The sequence below is a fragment of the Harpia harpyja genome, chromosome 19 (assembly GCF_026419915.1).
Source record: "Harpia harpyja isolate bHarHar1 chromosome 19, bHarHar1 primary haplotype, whole genome shotgun sequence".
In the NCBI taxonomy this organism is placed as follows: domain Eukaryota; kingdom Metazoa; phylum Chordata; class Aves; order Accipitriformes; family Accipitridae; genus Harpia; species Harpia harpyja.
Genome location: NC_068958.1, coordinates 12963588 through 12979010, shown reverse-complemented (window position 1 = coordinate 12979010; position 15423 = coordinate 12963588). Strand labels below are relative to the sequence as shown.

Below are 15423 nucleotides of genomic sequence, written 5' to 3'. Positions count from 1 at the left end.
GGTAAACAGCCTCCCGTCTTGCGGAAGAAGGGAAGTGCCTGCAAGCTGCAAGAAGGGGCTGAGAAGCGGGGTTGCAGGAGCTGTTGCACCAGTGCTGAAATTTAGGATTTTCCCGGTTTCCTTAGTTGCTTGTGAAAGAACAAAGAGCGCTTTTGTTTCCCAGCTGGCTGCCAGAGGGCTGCCGGGAGGAATGGGCAGGTCCTTCCTGGCATGGGCCATAGCAGCACCGTCACGCAGTGACCTGTCATGAAGGGGCTCAGTGACCCATCCCTCTGGCCAGGCTGGCATCTGCCCCGAGGCTGCCGCTGAGATTGTGCCCACACCTAGGGGTCCGCACGTCGCCAGCATGACCTGACCCCACAGGGGTCACCCACCTGCTGTGGGGCACTCAGGGTCCACAAAGTGGGGTGCACCCATAGCAGGGCAGGCAGAAGAAGGGGTTTGTGTCACTGTGGGAGTGTGTCCCCTCCTTCCCAGGGTGTGATGTCTCCTGTGCCCTGGCTCTGGCAGGCTCCTGGGGTCACAGCCCCAAAAGGGTCCGTAATGCTTCCTCACAGCCCCGTGCCTGGCTAGGCACTGAGGGACCCCCACTCCAGGGCAGGGGGGCAGTGGGGGGGACGAGGGGCTGCCTCCACTCTACAGGAGGTGGAAGCGGATGGATGCTGCCCTTGGGGCTCATGGCAGCATGGTCCTGCCTTGGTCAGTGGGCAGATGGAGGGACCAAGGGGGATGGGAGACAGGCATGGGGGTCCTAGTCCTGCTGTGCATTTACCCTGGGCAGTCATGGCACAGCGCCACTCCTGCCTGGGTGGCCCTGGAGGGGGACTGAGCAGGGAACGGGGTGTCCTGGGGACGAGCTGCCTGCTGGGAGTCAGAGCCCATGCAGGCAGGGCTGGGCAACACAGACCTGCTGCCCACGAGCCAAGGTGCATAAACCCCTGTTCATCCCAGCTCCATTCTCCCCTGCCCACATCCCTACCGGCTACCCCACTGCACCTTCTCCACCCTCTGCTCCCCATCCTCCCCATGCTGGGCGCAGCAAACGACACCACAAAGGAGCCCCCCAATGCCCCTGGGGTGCTGAGAGAAAGGGTCAGATCCAGGACCGCTGGGCTCAGGGTGCCTGGGGACCCTGGCAGCACCCCTGCTCCTGCCAACAAAAGCACTGAGCTCTGGGGCAGCTTCTGCACCTATTTATTTAGGAGGGTGAGGCATGATCCTGGTGCAGGGCAGTGGGTCCAGCAGAGCCTGGCTGGGGAGGACGAGAAGGGGCACCACAGAAGTGGGAGCAGAGCCCTGTTTCCACCAGGTCTGGAGGACAGATGGCCCTGGTGTTGTCCCCTTCAGCTGCAGGGAGGCAGGACAGATGGAAAAGCAGTTAGAGCAGGGGAAAGCCGACGTGATGCAGAGCCCCGAGGCAGGTGGGGGCCTCCCTGGGGGGCTGCAAGTCCCCGCTCAGCCCAGGCCATGCCAGGAGAGAGACCTGGCTTCCTCCAGCCACACTCACCCGATGGCCTAGGTGCACTGATCTGTTGAAAAGCAAAGAGAGGGGTGAGCATACCATGGGCAGTGCCCTGAGTCCCCACGCAGCGTGCCCATGCAGAAGGGCTGTGCATGTCACCCCGTGCCCTCCTGGCACTCACCCGACTTGGGCAGGATGGCCAGCATGTCCTTGGTCAGGCCCACGGTGGGGATGAGCTCTTTGAACTTCTGCAGGAGCTGGGGGCTCATGTTCTGCTCCCTTGCTGCAGCCAGACACCCAAAGCGGGGGCTACTGAGTGTGAGGGGACCTAGCAGCGAGCCCCACACCAGGGGTCCAGCTCCCACAGGGCAGTGATAGGACCCCAGGGAAGGGCAAAGGCAAAGCCATGGAGGTGGAGGGTGGACACTGGGCACCCACAGCTGCCCTGGGCTGGCAGCAAAGGGGCACAAGCCCCTTGGGATGAGTGACCCACCCACCTGGGGCAGCTGAAGGGGCTGGGGGCCTGCAGCTGGACTGGCTTTGGTTCAAACCACAATGAACCAGGGATATTTTTGGTGCAAGGATTCATTCACCCCAAAATGAATTCCCTGGGTGCCAGGACAATGGGTGCTGACATTGGCGTCCCTGGGAGGTCATGGGGAGCCCAGCCCCTGTCCCCCGCTGGTGCCCATATCCCTCCCCAGGGAGCCGTGGGTGCCTGTCCCCAGTCCTGACACCCACTGAGGAGCTGCAGTGCGGTGCTGGGCTCCTGCCTACTCTGCTGGAGCTCGTGCACGATGGCGTAGCAGCTGTAGTCCGTCTCCATCACACGCAGGTCTCTCTTCTCTTGTGCTGCTAAAGGACCACAGACAGTGCCCGGTTGGGCAACATGGCACAGCCTGAGCACCTTGGTGGCCCATGCTGGGGCTCACAGCTCAGGGCCTGAGCCCCAGATTTGCCTGAGGGGGGTATGAGAAGGGAACCCCTGTGTGATCCGGCAGAGCCGCAGCACGACCTCTTGCCGAGCAATGGAGGAAGAGGGGCCAAACCCGCCTCCCACTGCTCCCTGGGCACGGGGGACCAGTGATGCCCACCCTCCATTTCAGGGTGTCCATGGCTCCGATCCCCCCATCCACACATACCCATGTAGTGCCCTGCCTGCCCGCTTCGCTGGAAGAGCAGCTCAAACTTTTGGCATCTGTCCAGCCTGGAAAGGGAAAATAGAAACACCAAACATGGCTGGACGCCACGTGGGAGGGCAGCGGGGTGGTGGGGCAGGGGGGAGCCCAGCCTGCCCGGGGGATGTGCCAGGGCACAGGCAGGGCAGCGGGTCTGTGGGAGGGTGTTCCCTTGGTGGGGAGGGGAGTCCCCTTGCCCAACTGGGACAAGGCGAGCATGATGGGCACTCACAGGGGCCAGACAAGCTTCATAGCCAGGTCCCCCGCAGGCGTGAAGCTGATGGTGGCGATGGACGACTTCATCCCGTCCTTCATCTTCAGGAACACAGAGCAGTTGGAAACGGCGGCTGCGACATGCCACATCCCTGCAAACTGCAGCAGGACATCACTAGTGGGGCTTGGGGAAAGCCATGGGGACCTGCCACCTGCCAGGGGGACCTGCCACCCACCATAGAGGACCTGCCAGCCTGCAGTGGAGGACCTGCCACCCTCTGTGGGAACCTGCCAGCCTATGGTGGGGAACCTGTCACCCACCATGGGGGACCTGACAGACCATTGTAGGAACCTGCCAGCCAGCAGTGGGGGAACTGCCACCCTCTGTGGGGACCAGCCAGCCTAACATGGGGACCTGCCACCCGCCTGCGTGCAGGACACCCTGCCCCGCCCCGTGCCAGGAGGGCAGGCGTAGCATCTGGCCCATGTTCGCTGGGGAAGCACTGCACAGTCGGGGGCATCATGGCCCTGGGTGTTCGTGTCCCTGCAGCAGGGCCACCACTGGGTCTGGCCACAGTGGGCAGGAGCTGGCCAGGACTAACTCAGTTTTGCGCAGGCATTCACGGTCTCATGGAAGCTGCCCAGGGTGCCTGGGGGTGCCCAGCTGTGCCCGGGGATGCAGCATGGGCACCCTGCCCCAGCCAGCCCCTCCAGCCCAGGCAGGACCAGCCGGGAGGGCACCCTGTGCCGTTACCTTCTCGATGTTGAAGCCCGGCTGCACGGGGACCTCGGCCCCTGCCTGCAGCAGGCAGAGCAGAGCCAGCGCCAGGCTCAGCAGCACCGCCGTCATCCTTGCTCCGGGGGCTAGATGCAGGCAGGAGAAGCTGCACGGACCTGCCTCTTCCTGCACCCACCTTTATAGCCCCCACCGCTGGTAACAACCCCTGCCCGCCCCGGCTTTATGCAACAGGTTACACAAGAGCAGGAATAACTTGTACCCGTGTTAGGTGACAGCGTTGGCCCCTTCCCCCTCTAATTGCCCAGTCCCAGATGAATGCAGCCTTGTGTGAGACCCAGCCCGGAGCACGTTGGAGACCAGGCGATGCCCTGTGCCCGGTGCCGTGTCTGGGGAAGGGAATAAAAGTGCCCCAGTGCCCCCCTGCCGGCTGTTGCCCGCTGGCCCCAGGGTCTGACAGGGCTGGGATGGATCCTGTCTCAAGGAGGACAGTTGGGCCAGTGTTTTAGCCCAGGGTTGAGCCACAGCCTGGTGCCCCCCAGAAGGGGTTGTGGCTTCCCAGGCTGCTGGCAGCAGGCACAGCCCCTGCTCCCAGAGAGGCTCTGGGCTCATGGTGTGGAGAGCAGGTGGGCAGCCGGGGCTGAGCCACGTCCAGCGCTCACTGCCATCACTCCGGTTCACGTCCGTCCTTCCCAAAATTTTTTGAGACACCCCCCCTGCAATTGCCCATCACCCCACACTGCCAGCCTGCTCCGCAGCAGGGAAACTGAGTCTGTGAGGCTGGGGTAGCCCAAGGTGCTGGAAGGGGCAGATGGGAGCAGATCCCCCCAGCAAATCCCAGCCCCAGGGATTCCTTCTCTCTGGATGGGGCAGTTTTGGTGACCAGGCAGCACCATGGCATGGGGTTGCAAGTGCACAGGGGGTCCCACCCTGGTGGCCCCATGGCCAGGAACTGAGATCAGCCCTGACCTCTGGCACCAGCCCCAGCCTGGCCCACTGCCACCAGAAGTGCTTCCCCCTCCCCATCACCCCATTGGGGCTGCCCCCCCGCGACAACCCAGCAGACAAGGGCAGGGGGCTGGTTTTATATGGGCTTTAATGGGGACAGGGATACAGGTGTGGGGTGTGAAGGCAGGGAGCGAAGGCTGCTGCGGTGCTGGGGATGCGCTGGGGACAGGACGGGACAGGACAGCCACCAGCTCACGGTGCTCTCGGGGCTCTGGCCGGTAGCAGCTGGTGGGTCTGCCTGGAAGAGATGGAGGGGCGAGCGCAGCTGAGCTGGGGGAGATGGGGGGGACATCAGCCCTGCCAGCCCTGCACTGAGTGGGTGGGCACCCACCACCCAGGGCCTCGGGCAACGAAAGAGCCACCCTATGGGGACAGGTTGGGGGATCCCTGCCAGGGGTAAGGGGGACCCCAGCAAGAGGAGCAGCCTGGGGTGGCTGGGAAGGGGATGGGGACTCTGTGGGGTGGACCGGCTCTGAGCACCCTCCGTACCCTCTTGCAGGGCTGGCCTGAGCCCCAGCAAAGGCAGGACTCACCTAGGCAGCATCTGCCATGCATTTGTCTGCAGGAGGAAGAAAAGCGGTGATCAGCTCCTCCAGGGGCTGGGGTATCACTGCCCCCCCCCCCCCCCCAGGGACCCCGCATGGGGTCACCCCATTGCTGGCCCTGTGCTGGCCCCACAGGGAGGCAGGGACAAGCCAGGAGGGTCTCCTCCCTCTCAGCCCCCCACGGTACCTCACCCCCTGCTCCTCACTGCCCCCCCTGTGCCCCCAGCCTCTCCCACTGCCTGCACTCACCCGTCCGAGGCAGGATGAGGATCTCTTCATCCGTCAGGCCCTGCTCCCTGGAGAACTGGGTGAACCTCTCCAGGCGCTCGGGACTGAGCTCCTTTGTCCGGCCTGCAGCCAAGAGCAGGGTGAGAGGCAGCTCCCCCCACTGCACCCCTCAGTGAGGGGTCACGCTGCCCTGGGGCATGGGCAGCCCATCAAGGGACAGGTTCCCCAGGAAGGGGGTCCCGACCCAGCCATCCCATGGGTCACCCCAGCTTGGGAGATGCTGCTGCCCTTCTTCCACAGGAGAGATCCCCCACAGAGGACATCCCAGGGGGTCCCAGGGTGGTGGTGGGGTGGGTGGCACAGGGGTCCTGGGGCAGACGTACTGTAGAGCAGCACCATGGTGGAGGAGCCAGTGCTCTTGGAGATCTGGGTGGCCACCAAGGCATACTCCTCGTAGTTGGTCTCCACCACGCGGATGTCGTGCTTGCTGCCCCAGCCTGTGGGAGACGGGGGGGGCACCGCTCAGCCCCGGGCACCGAGCCAGCCCTGAGGTGCTCCGGCGAGTGTAGGAGCAGGGATACGCGACAGCAAGGATGGGCTGAGAGCTGTGGGCACATCAGGAGCTGCCCCGCAGGAGGATGGGCTGGGAGCCGGGCACTCACGTGGGTTGCTGTAGCTGAACCGCCCCGGCTGCTCCGTCTTAGTGTAAAGGCTGTCCCTCTTCTCGCACTGGTCACCCCTGGGGAGCGCAGCACAAGGACATCAGAGGGGCTGGGGGGGATGCTCCAGCCCCCACATAGGCCCAGGCATGGCACCATGGGGGAGCACCCCCTGCTTGCCCACCCCATTCCCATGCCCGTACTTGGGGTAGGTGGAGGTGACCTGCAGGTTCCCATCTGCAGTGACGGAGATGTCTGTGGTGCACATCTTCATCAGGTGCTTCTTCTCCTTGAACCAGTTGGAGTTGGAAGCCAGGCCGATGCTGTACCATCTCCCCATGAGCTGCACACAACCTCCACTCAGTCATCAGCCAGGCACAGACCCCATCTCGCCCCTCGGCCGCCTGCCAGCCCCAGGCCAGGCCACCTCCCCCTCTCCTGACAGCCTGCACTCCGTGGCAGGATGGCATCCTGGGGTCCTCATCCCCCAGGGAACTGCTACAGCTCTCAGCGTCCACAAAACCCAGTGGCCAGGAGAGCCCTGGTTTACGACGTGCCCTTTGCTGCCTGGCACTTGGGGTGTTTCCTTCCTCTTCGCCCCAAGCCCGGGGAGGGGTGACAGGACTGCCTGGCTCTGAGATGGCATTTCCATCCATCCGGGGGCACGAGGAGGGGTCAGGACCCTGGGGCCAGTAGAGCTCATCCCAGCCCGGTCCCTGGGGCTACCCAGCTTGGTGCACCCAGAGGGGAACTGTCGGCCTTGGAGATGGGCTGTGCTGGGACCACCCTTGCAGACCATGCCAGACCTCCATCCTTGCACGACACGCCTCCATCCCCATCACCTCCCTGGGGTGACTGTGTCCCCCAGGACCCCTCTGGGGGCTCCCTGGAGGACCAGTCAGCGTGGCCCCTGCCCTGGCTCAGTGGGACCCCAGTGCTGTGGGGCCAGGCCCCCCAAAGTGCAGCCAGGCTGGGGCTGTCCTGCCCATCATGGGGGGAGGAAGGGGAGTGCAAGCACCCCAAGCCTGCCAGCACCCAGGGGCTGGGAGAGCAGAGGGGCGTGGGGGACACCCCAGCACAGCAGCCCTTGTTTTTTTGGGACCCTGGGTTGGAGGGGTGGGATCCGTGTTGGGGAGGGGGGTCCATGGCCCATCTCCGTGCTGCCTGCCAATCTGAGCTTGCTTTTCTCAGTCCCCCCTATAAAATCCCTCTGCAGCTACATCCACAGCACAGGAGATGGCCTGGCTCCATGCCTACTCGGTCCTGCCCCACAGGCTGGAGCCTGGACCCTGCACCCCCTCCAGAGCCACTGAACCCAGGCCCCGGGGGCTCTCCAGGGACAGGGGGCTGCGGGTGCACCCGCCGCCCAGCCCCTCCCAGTGCCAGGGCCAGCCTGGCCCCAAATCCACCTGCAACACCATCTCCGCACATTTTCAGGGCGAGGATCCCCCGAAAGACCCCGAACCCCCATGCAGGTGATGCTGGCCGGGCTGGGTCACCTTGTCCTGCTGGAAGTCGGTTTGCACGGGAACGGTGTCCTGTGCGTGCAGTGCCCCGAGCAGGGCCAGCCCCAGGACTCCGAGCAGCGTGGTGTGCATGTCTCTCGCCGAGCCAAGCTGAGCCGAGCCGAGCCGAGCCGAGAGAGAGGAGCAGGCAGAATGCTGCAGTGCCGGAGAGTCAGGCAAGCCCCTATTTATGGGCAGGCTGTGTGGTGGCCCCAGGGGGGGCCAGCCCTGCCTCCCCCCCTTGCCGTTATGCAAGCAAGAGCAGGGGCGAGCGCCGAAGCCAAAGGGCAGGCAGGGGAACCTGCAAATGTTTCCCTCCTGTTGATATGACATGTTTGCTTTGGGGTGCCAAACTGCTCCGCAGCAAAAATACAGCTTGCAGCCAGCGCGGCAGCCGTCCCTGCCCCCAGCGCTGCGGAGCCGGGGGGCCAATGCAGGCAGCTGGGGCTGCCCACAGGCATGGGCAGGGGGCCAGGACCAGGGGCCAGGGCTTGCTGGCTGCCCCATCCTTGCAGGATGGTCTCACTCAGACTCAGAGAGGGGCCCAGATGAGGTGGAGGGAATGTCAAGTGCCTGCCAGGTCCTGGCCCAACCCGTGGGACTCGTGGGCACCTTTGGGTGCTCCTGCAGGACCCCCCGCCTTGCCCCGACCCAAGTCTCTGCATCACACAAGGAAGCATCTCAGCTGGCCCCGCCACCAGTCGGGGTGTGTCCCACCATGGTGCAGCTCCGGTGCACCCCGATGGTGAGCTGGGGGGCTGGGGGTGTTGGGAGGAAGCCAGACCCCAGCTTCAGGCAGCCCCGATGCCCAGCTCCCTGGGGACCAGCACGCAGCCAGATGGACCCCCAGTGCTTCATCCACCCCATGCCACCTTATGCCCTTTGCCAAGAGGGGCTGGGAGACATCCTCCCCCTTGGTTTGGTGTCACCAGCAGATGCCAAGCTGCCCCCCCTTAATTTGGGGACACCCTGAGCACCCGCAGGGTGAGGGCTGGGGATGAACACTGGGTGTCAGCAGCAGCACCCGTGGGTCTGGCACAGGTTGGGCAGGGCTGGCCGTGCCGGGCAGAGCATCAGCCCGGCGGCTCTCCCTGTGGCACGGCCCTGCCAAGGAGCTTTACATAAGGAGCATGTTTTCGCAACAGCTGTTTTTTTCCTCTGGCAGCCCACCCTGCCCGCCCGCCCCAGCACATTCCCTTCCCCGCACCCAGCTGCGAGCCCGGCCTGCCCCTGCACACCACACGCCGGGGGCCAGGCCGGCCCCAGCTCTGCGGATTTATTAAAACAAAACAAAAGCTGAGCTGGGCAGGACCAAGCATCACGAGAGCCTGGCTGGGGCCCCTACGCACGCTGGGCTGGGGGCTCAGCCTCTGTCAGAGCCCACCCCTGAGGTGCAGGGTGCCAGGAGGAGCTCTCTCCATCGGGCATCAGCGGCACAGAGCACCCATGGGTGTCCCTGTGGTTTTGTGCTGGGGCAGGGACACAAAGCCCCCCCTGCTACCCGGGCATCCCCGGCTCCCTGCCCTGCCCAGCAGCAGGATGGGGTGCCCAGGTGGTGCCCACTCTCCCAGCTCTTCTGGGGGTGGCAAAGCTGGGGGCCGGCCCAAGGAGCTGGGTGACAAAGCTGGAGCGTGGAGGCCTGTGGGGGCACACAGGGGCACCACCGGCAGCGTGGGGCAGGCTGAGCCCACTGCTGGGGCTGGGGGGCATGGGGATGACGGAGGTACCTGGGCTGTGGATCACCATGGTGCCTGGACACAGACCCTTAGGCACAACCCGGGCGTTTGCACCCCAGAAATGGGTTCACACCAGATAAACGCAGGCTGGGCTGAGCCAGGCTCCAGGGCACAAGGGGGGTCTTTGGGGACCAGCCCAGCTCCCCAGGGCGGGAGGGCAAGGCTCTCCCCTCGCCTCCCACCGCCCTGCCACGGCTCCACCATAGTGCAGCCACTTCTGGGGTGCAGGTGGGTGCAGGGCAGAACGTGAGCTGGATCCACAACACCCCGACTCTGCCAGGCTCAACCAGGCGGCCTGGAAGGCCTGCGAGCGTGGCCAGACATGACTGCCCCGCACGTGGGCAGCGGGGACAGCGGCTGGCTTCGGGCAAGTCACGTGGCGGTGCCTTACATAAGTCCCTGATAAACAACATGTGTTACCAGTTTCCACTAAGATTGCAAAACGCTGGCGCTGGGGGCAGAGGGCTGCTCCCCGCCCCAGGGGCTGCGGGGTGGCCGGGGCACCGCAGCAGCCTGCTGCTGGGGGCTGCTCCCCGTCCCCTCCCACCACCCAGCCTGCGCTGGGGAATTGGCACCGCTCACCCAAAACACCCCGGCCTGAGCGCGTGGCAGGACAGCCTCAGCCAGGCTGGACACGCAGGGGAGAGGGCTCCTGCAAGGGGCTGCAGCCCCTCTCCCTTGGTCACACCCCTGGTCCAAGCCCCCATAGCCCCCGCAGCATGCTTGGAGCATGCAAAGGACGTCCCCTGCCTGGCTCTCCAGCCGGGTGCTGGCTGTGCAGGCAGGCTTTGGGAAGCCCTCGCAGGCAGGGGTCCGGCCCAGGCAGCAGCCCTTTGCGGAATGCAGTCCGCAGGGCTGGGACAGGGGAATGGGGTGTTTCACTGCCTCGGAGGCCCTGGGGACCAGCAGGACCACTGGGGGCCAAGGCTTCCTCCTCTGGGGTCCCTGAGGGATCTCCTGGTTTGTCCTGGGGGAAGGGCTGATGCTGTACCGGTCCCCAGCACCCCCCAAACCCGTGTGGCCCCACAGCACCAGGCACAGTGCTTTTCCCCACACTGTGCTGGGCGCTCAGGTCTTTCTCTCACTCACCAGGCAGACTCACATGCACTACAGCACCCGAGAGTAAATCGGGAACTGCCCCCATGGTTGGGTTGAGGCTCAGGGAGAGGATGATGGAGCTGCGAGGTGGGGGCTGCACGGCACACCAGGACCCCCCCCGGCACGCCCTGGGCTTGGAGCATGGTGCCAGGGCACCAGCAGTCCAGGGGTGGAGGCAGCGCTGGCCCTGCTGGGGCAGATCAAGGGGTGACAGACCTTTCTCCGAGGCATTTATTGGGGTGTTGCTGGCTGCTGTAGGACACCAGGGCATAGAGCAGAAGGGTGACACAAAGCTGCAGGGGGACAAGACAAGGACAGGCACAGCTGCCAGTGCAGCTGGAGGAGCAGCAGCAGGGTCTAGCCAAACCCCGGCTAAGTCCTGCACGGCTATGGATGGCTGGATGAGGCAAGGGCCAAGCTCTGGGGACCTCCTGGCAACACCGTCTGCACCTACGGCTTTGTTTCTGGAAGGGAAAGAGAAGTGCTGAGGGGCTAGGGAGATGTCCAAGCCCAGCACCAGGGCTGGAGACCCACCTCTGCCTCCCCCAGCACCAATGACAAGTGATGGAGCTGTCCCCGGGGACCCCAGCCCTCACCCCAGGGTGTCCCTGTCCCAGGTCACACCACCCCAGACCAGCCCTCACCCCAGCAAACACCAATATAGACCCCACTAAGCCCAGCCTGACCCATGTGGGGGGGAAAATGGGGCTTGGCTTAGCCAGGGTGCACCTGATGCCCATCCTGGGTGATGGTCTGCCACCTCCTCGCCCCACACAAGGGCATGGAGGGACCTGTCCTGCATGATGGTCTGGCATGGACCCCTCATGCCAGACCAGCTCCCCTGCGCTCCTGGGGCAGGACCACTCGGCTGTGGTGTGGTGTGGGTCCAGCCTGGCGTGCCCAGCCCACAGCCAGGGCAAGGAGAGCTGCTGCGGTGCCTGGTCTGGGACTGAGCCCAGCGCATGGTGGGGACCCAGCGCATCACCTGGGATCCACAACTCACCATCAAGGACGTGAAACTCATCCGCAGAGTCACAAAACCCTGCAAAAGAGAGAGCCTGGATACTCAGAACCCCCAGACTGTGCACCCCAGGGACACTGCGGGGTACAGTCCTGTCCTTGCATCTTTGTCCCTGGGGTGGCAGCAGCATGGGGACAGACCCCACACATTGTCCTGCTGTGGGTGACACGGGGCCACAAACTGCTCAAACCCCCTCCCCATGCTGGAGGGCCCCAGCCCCCACTGCCAGGCCCCTCCTGGGTGCAGCCCCCTCCGCGGGTGCCCTCTGCTCCCAGGGGACCGTGTGCCACCCACCATATGTGGGGAAGTAGTAGGTCATGTCTTCGCTCAGACCCACAGCCCTGACACGTTGCTCAAACTTGTCCACGATGGCATCGCTGACCTGGCTGGTCCGTCCTGCGGGGGGAGGGAGATGCCATCAGCAGCCTCGACCCCTGCCTGTCCTTGCCCCAAAGCTCCCTGTGCCCCCCATGGCAAAGCTCAGGGCCAAGGGCTCTTTCAGCTCAGAAAGCTGATTCCCGGATCGGCCCCCCCTGCAGCGTTTGAGGACAAAACTCTCCATTTGGGCACCGGGCCCCATGGAGAGACCCCATCCCTATGTCTGGGTCCTCTGGGGCTCTGGCAGGCAGCCCCAGAGCCCAGCACAGGTTTCCCACCCCACTGCTGTCCCCGTCCTTCATAAGCCACAAGCCCCCGGGTGCTGACCCACCATAGAGCTTGACGGAGATGCTCCGGCCCTTCTGGTAATAGAGGATGGCGTAGCTGCTGTGGTCCGTCTCGCCCACCACCATGTCCACCTTGCTGCCATAGCCACGGCCTGGGAAAGACAGTTGTGGCAGAGGGCAGCCCCAGTTAGTCCTGGTTAAGCCCAGTTAGCCCCTGGACCTTGTTTCACCAGGAGTGGGGTATACAAGGGGTGAAAATCAGGGCCAGAGTGGGTGCAGCCCCACAGGGTGCCATTCTTCACCAGCGGGCACCAGCCCATGGTGCTGCCTGTGATGGCATCCGGCACTGGGGTACTTTGAGACCCCAGAGGTGGGATACTGGGAGGGCACTGGGAGGGAGGACACCAGTACCAAAGCCCTGCCAAGAGCAGGAGTGGGGGCTCTAGCTCTGTGGTCCCCGCAGCCCCCCTGCCACCCCAGCCAGGCCTCCCTCACCCTTCAGGAGAAAGCGTCCGTGGGCCTGGGCAGGGAGGTAGCGCTGCTTGATTTCCCAGCACATCCCATCCCTGTACGGGGAGAGGAGGAGGTTGTCGGCACAGGCTGGGGAGGATCCAGCCCAGGTCCCTGCCCACCCCACTTGCCAGGGCACATATGGGACCTGTTTCCTTTGGACTTTTCTCCCCAGGGAGATGCTGCAAAGGGGTGTCCCAGAGCCCCATGGAGACACAGTGAGAGGTGCAGAGCCCGAAAACCTGCTGAGTCTGAGGAGTCCTTGCCCCCTCCCTGCAGCTCTGAGCCTGGCTCAGCCCCTCAGACCCCCCTGGGCCGAGGTAAAGTGCCCAAGGATGTGCTGAAGATCCCCCTCCTCAGCCATGCTGCCGCTGGGGTGGCCCGAGAGCCGGTCCCTGGCTGGGTGGCCGTGGACTGACCACGTGCTTGCTCAGTGCCTCGGTTTCCCCAGCCTGGCTGCCCCCCACCCTGCCCAGCCTGGGCAGCCCAAGCCCACCCCAGGCTGGTGGCTGTGCGGGTGGCAGAGTGCCAGCCCGCTGTGGCCAGGGCTTCTACCACAAAACATCCCAGAGGAGATCCCACCCACAGTTTGCTCCGGGGCAGCTCTCTCCTCCTTGGAGCCCACGGCCAGGGCACTGGCCCTGCCTTGACCTGCCTGCAGCGTCCCCATCCCACCCAGTGTCCCCTGTCCCCATCCCAGGGCACTGGCTCTGCTCTGACCTGCCTGCAGCGTCCCTGTCCCACCCAGCGTCCCCATCCCAGGGCACCGGCTCTGCTCCGACCTGCCTGCAGCGTCCCTGTCCCACCCTGCGTCCCCCATCCCAGGGCACCAGCCCTGCTCCAACCTGCCTGCAGCATCCCCATCCCATCCAGCGTCCCCTGTCCCCATCCCAGGGCACTGGCTCTGCTCTGACCTGCCTGCAGCGTCCCCATCCCATCCAGCGTCCCCCATCCCAGGGCACCAGCCCTGCTCCAAGCTGCCTGCAGCATCCCCATCCCATCCAGCGTCCCCCGTCCCCATCCCAGGGCACTGGCTCTGCTCTGACCTGCCTGCAGCGTCCCCATCCCATCCAGCGTCCCCCGTCCCAGGGCACCAGCCCTGCTCCGACCTGCCTGCAGCGTCCCTGTCCCTGCCTGCGGCCTCAGTGGCTGACATCACTCACAGCTTCCTGAAGGTGCTGATGGCCAGGCTCTGCCCATCCGGGACGGTCACCGTCACCGCTGTGGCCTCCAGCTGGTGGCTGTGCTCTGCCAGGTAGCTGCAGCGGGAGGCCATGCCGACCAGGAACCACGTCCCTGTGAGCTGCATGGCACAGGGGTGGCACTGTCTGCTGGGCCACCGCCTCGAGGGGCCATCACCCCGCTGCCCTGGGCACCCACCACCCCGAGCACCCTTCTTTCGTGCTGTCTCCCCTCACCTGGCACCTCTGCCCACAGCCTGGCCCCTTGGTGTGCCAACGGGGCACGACTGCCCTTGTTCGGGAGCTGGCGGGTGGGACAGAGCAGGACAGATAGGAGCCTGGCACACGGACGGGCTGGAGCAGGGGGGCTGTGGGGAAGGGGTGCCTGAGGCATGTGCCCGTGCCTCACACTGCCAGCCGGGCTGCGAGCACCCCAGTGCAGCCCTGGGTGTGTGGTGTGCAAGCACTCCTCCGCTCCCATGCCCAGACCCCGTGGCCCCAGCTCGGACCCCCTGGCAGAGCCCTGAGCTCAACCCCAGCCCTGGCTGGGGGCCGTGCCCAGCGCCACGGCAGGACGTGAGTGCCAAACCCAAGACCAAGAACGGCTGCACCGTCCCCCCGGGGCTGAGGATGGAGGTGGCTGCAGGAGCCGGAGGGCCGGCTGGATGGCAGCCAGCCAGTTTGGGGGTTCCTGGCGAGGCTTCGGCCCCTGCGCCTGCCTCGTGGGGCAGCTCTGCGGGCAGCGCTCGGGGGCTGAGCTGGGCGCCTGTGGCCCCCACTGTGGCATGGGGTCGCGCCGGGGGGCTCGGGCTGGGGGACAGGCTGCAAGGGCAGGTCTGGGGGGGATGACGCTGCGGGCCAGGGGAACACTGTGGGGTCAGAGCTGGCGGGGGACACGCAGGGGGACAGGCTGCAGCCCCTGCGGCCTCCCTGCGGCCCCGAGCGCAGGGCTGTGCCCCCAGCCCCGGTGCGGGGGACGGACGGGTGCCCACAGACCCGCGCGGCCCCGGCCCCGGCCCCGGCCCCGGCCCCGGCCCCTCACCTGGGGGAGGCCGAGCTCCTCCTGAGCCGCCACTTTCTCCAAGGGGCTCTGGGGAGGGGGCGGCCGCCGCCGCCGCGCCGGCCCCTGCCCCAGCCCCGGCGGGGCCGTCAGGAGCAGGCCGAGGAGCAGGAGGGTGCCGAGGGCCACCATGGTGCCGGTCCGGCGGGGGCCGCTCTGCCGGGAAGCGGCGGGGGCGGGAGGGCGGCGGGGTCAGGTGGGCACGGCGGCCGGCCTGGAGCCGGGCCAGGCGGCGGCCTCCGGGAGCTGCAGGCCGGGAGGGCCGGGGTCAAGGCCGGGGTCACGGCCGGGGGCTGGGGGTCCCCACGGGCCGGGTCGGGCCGGGCCGCCGGGGGAGCAGCGGGGCCCGATGCCGGGGAGGGGGGGGGGGGGGGGGGTCGCCACAGGCGCGGGGGTCCCGGGCGGCCCCGCCCCCGCCGGTGGTGGGGCGGGGCCTGTTCGGGTGGGGGCGGGGCGCGATCGTGAGGGCGTGGCCTGCTCGGACGGGGCGGGGTCTGATCAGGCCGGGCGGGGCGGGGCGGGGCAGAGCTGCCGCCATAGGGCGCTCGTGAGCGAGCGTGCCGCGCTCGGCTAGCTGCCCCTAGCGCACCGTGGGGAGCTCTGGGCTCGAGCTCTCCG

The 15423-nt window shown here is 66.1% G+C and overlaps 3 protein-coding genes across 5 annotated transcripts; all 3 read right to left on the bottom strand.

The window, feature by feature from the left end:
* Positions 1-116: 116 nt before the first annotated feature.
* LOC128154431 (lipocalin-15-like) lies at positions 117-3796 on the bottom strand. Of its 2 annotated transcripts, XM_052815072.1 has the most exons (7): positions 3608-3796; positions 2873-3012; positions 2605-2669; positions 2204-2317; positions 1644-1745; positions 1508-1529; positions 1249-1347 (listed from the first exon to the last, which is right to left on the bottom strand). In XM_052815072.1, the coding sequence occupies exons 1-6, from the start codon at positions 3701-3703 to the stop codon at positions 1516-1518; spliced, it is 531 nt and encodes a 176-aa protein (XP_052671032.1). In that variant the 5' UTR covers positions 3704-3796; the 3' UTR covers positions 1249-1347; positions 1508-1515. The 2 variants fall into 2 exon arrangements, with proteins under 2 accessions (XP_052671033.1, XP_052671032.1); XM_052815073.1 differs by lacking the exons at positions 2204-2317; positions 2605-2669 and having other exon boundaries at positions 117-1347.
* An 872-nt stretch (positions 3797-4668) lies between these two features.
* LOC128154428 (lipocalin-like) lies at positions 4669-7686 on the bottom strand. Of its 2 annotated transcripts, none has more exons than XM_052815068.1 (7): positions 7529-7686; positions 6233-6372; positions 6033-6109; positions 5754-5867; positions 5392-5493; positions 5131-5156; positions 4669-4867 (listed from the first exon to the last, which is right to left on the bottom strand). In XM_052815068.1, exons 1-6 carry the CDS (start codon positions 7625-7627, stop codon positions 5131-5133), a joined length of 558 nt encoding a protein of 185 aa, XP_052671028.1. In that variant the 5' UTR covers positions 7628-7686; the 3' UTR covers positions 4669-4867. The 2 variants fall into 2 exon arrangements, with proteins under 2 accessions (XP_052671028.1, XP_052671027.1); XM_052815067.1 differs by having other exon boundaries at positions 4669-4835.
* Positions 7687-10712: 3026 nt separating this feature from the next.
* On the bottom strand, positions 10713-15104 carry C8G (complement C8 gamma chain). The gene is made up of 7 exons (XM_052815070.1): positions 14788-15104; positions 13728-13867; positions 12550-12620; positions 12099-12206; positions 11684-11785; positions 11372-11410; positions 10713-10832 (listed from the first exon to the last, which is right to left on the bottom strand). The coding sequence occupies exons 1-7, from the start codon at positions 14935-14937 to the stop codon at positions 10819-10821; spliced, it is 624 nt and encodes a 207-aa protein (XP_052671030.1). The 5' UTR covers positions 14938-15104; the 3' UTR covers positions 10713-10818.
* Positions 15105-15423: the final 319 nt, after the last annotated feature.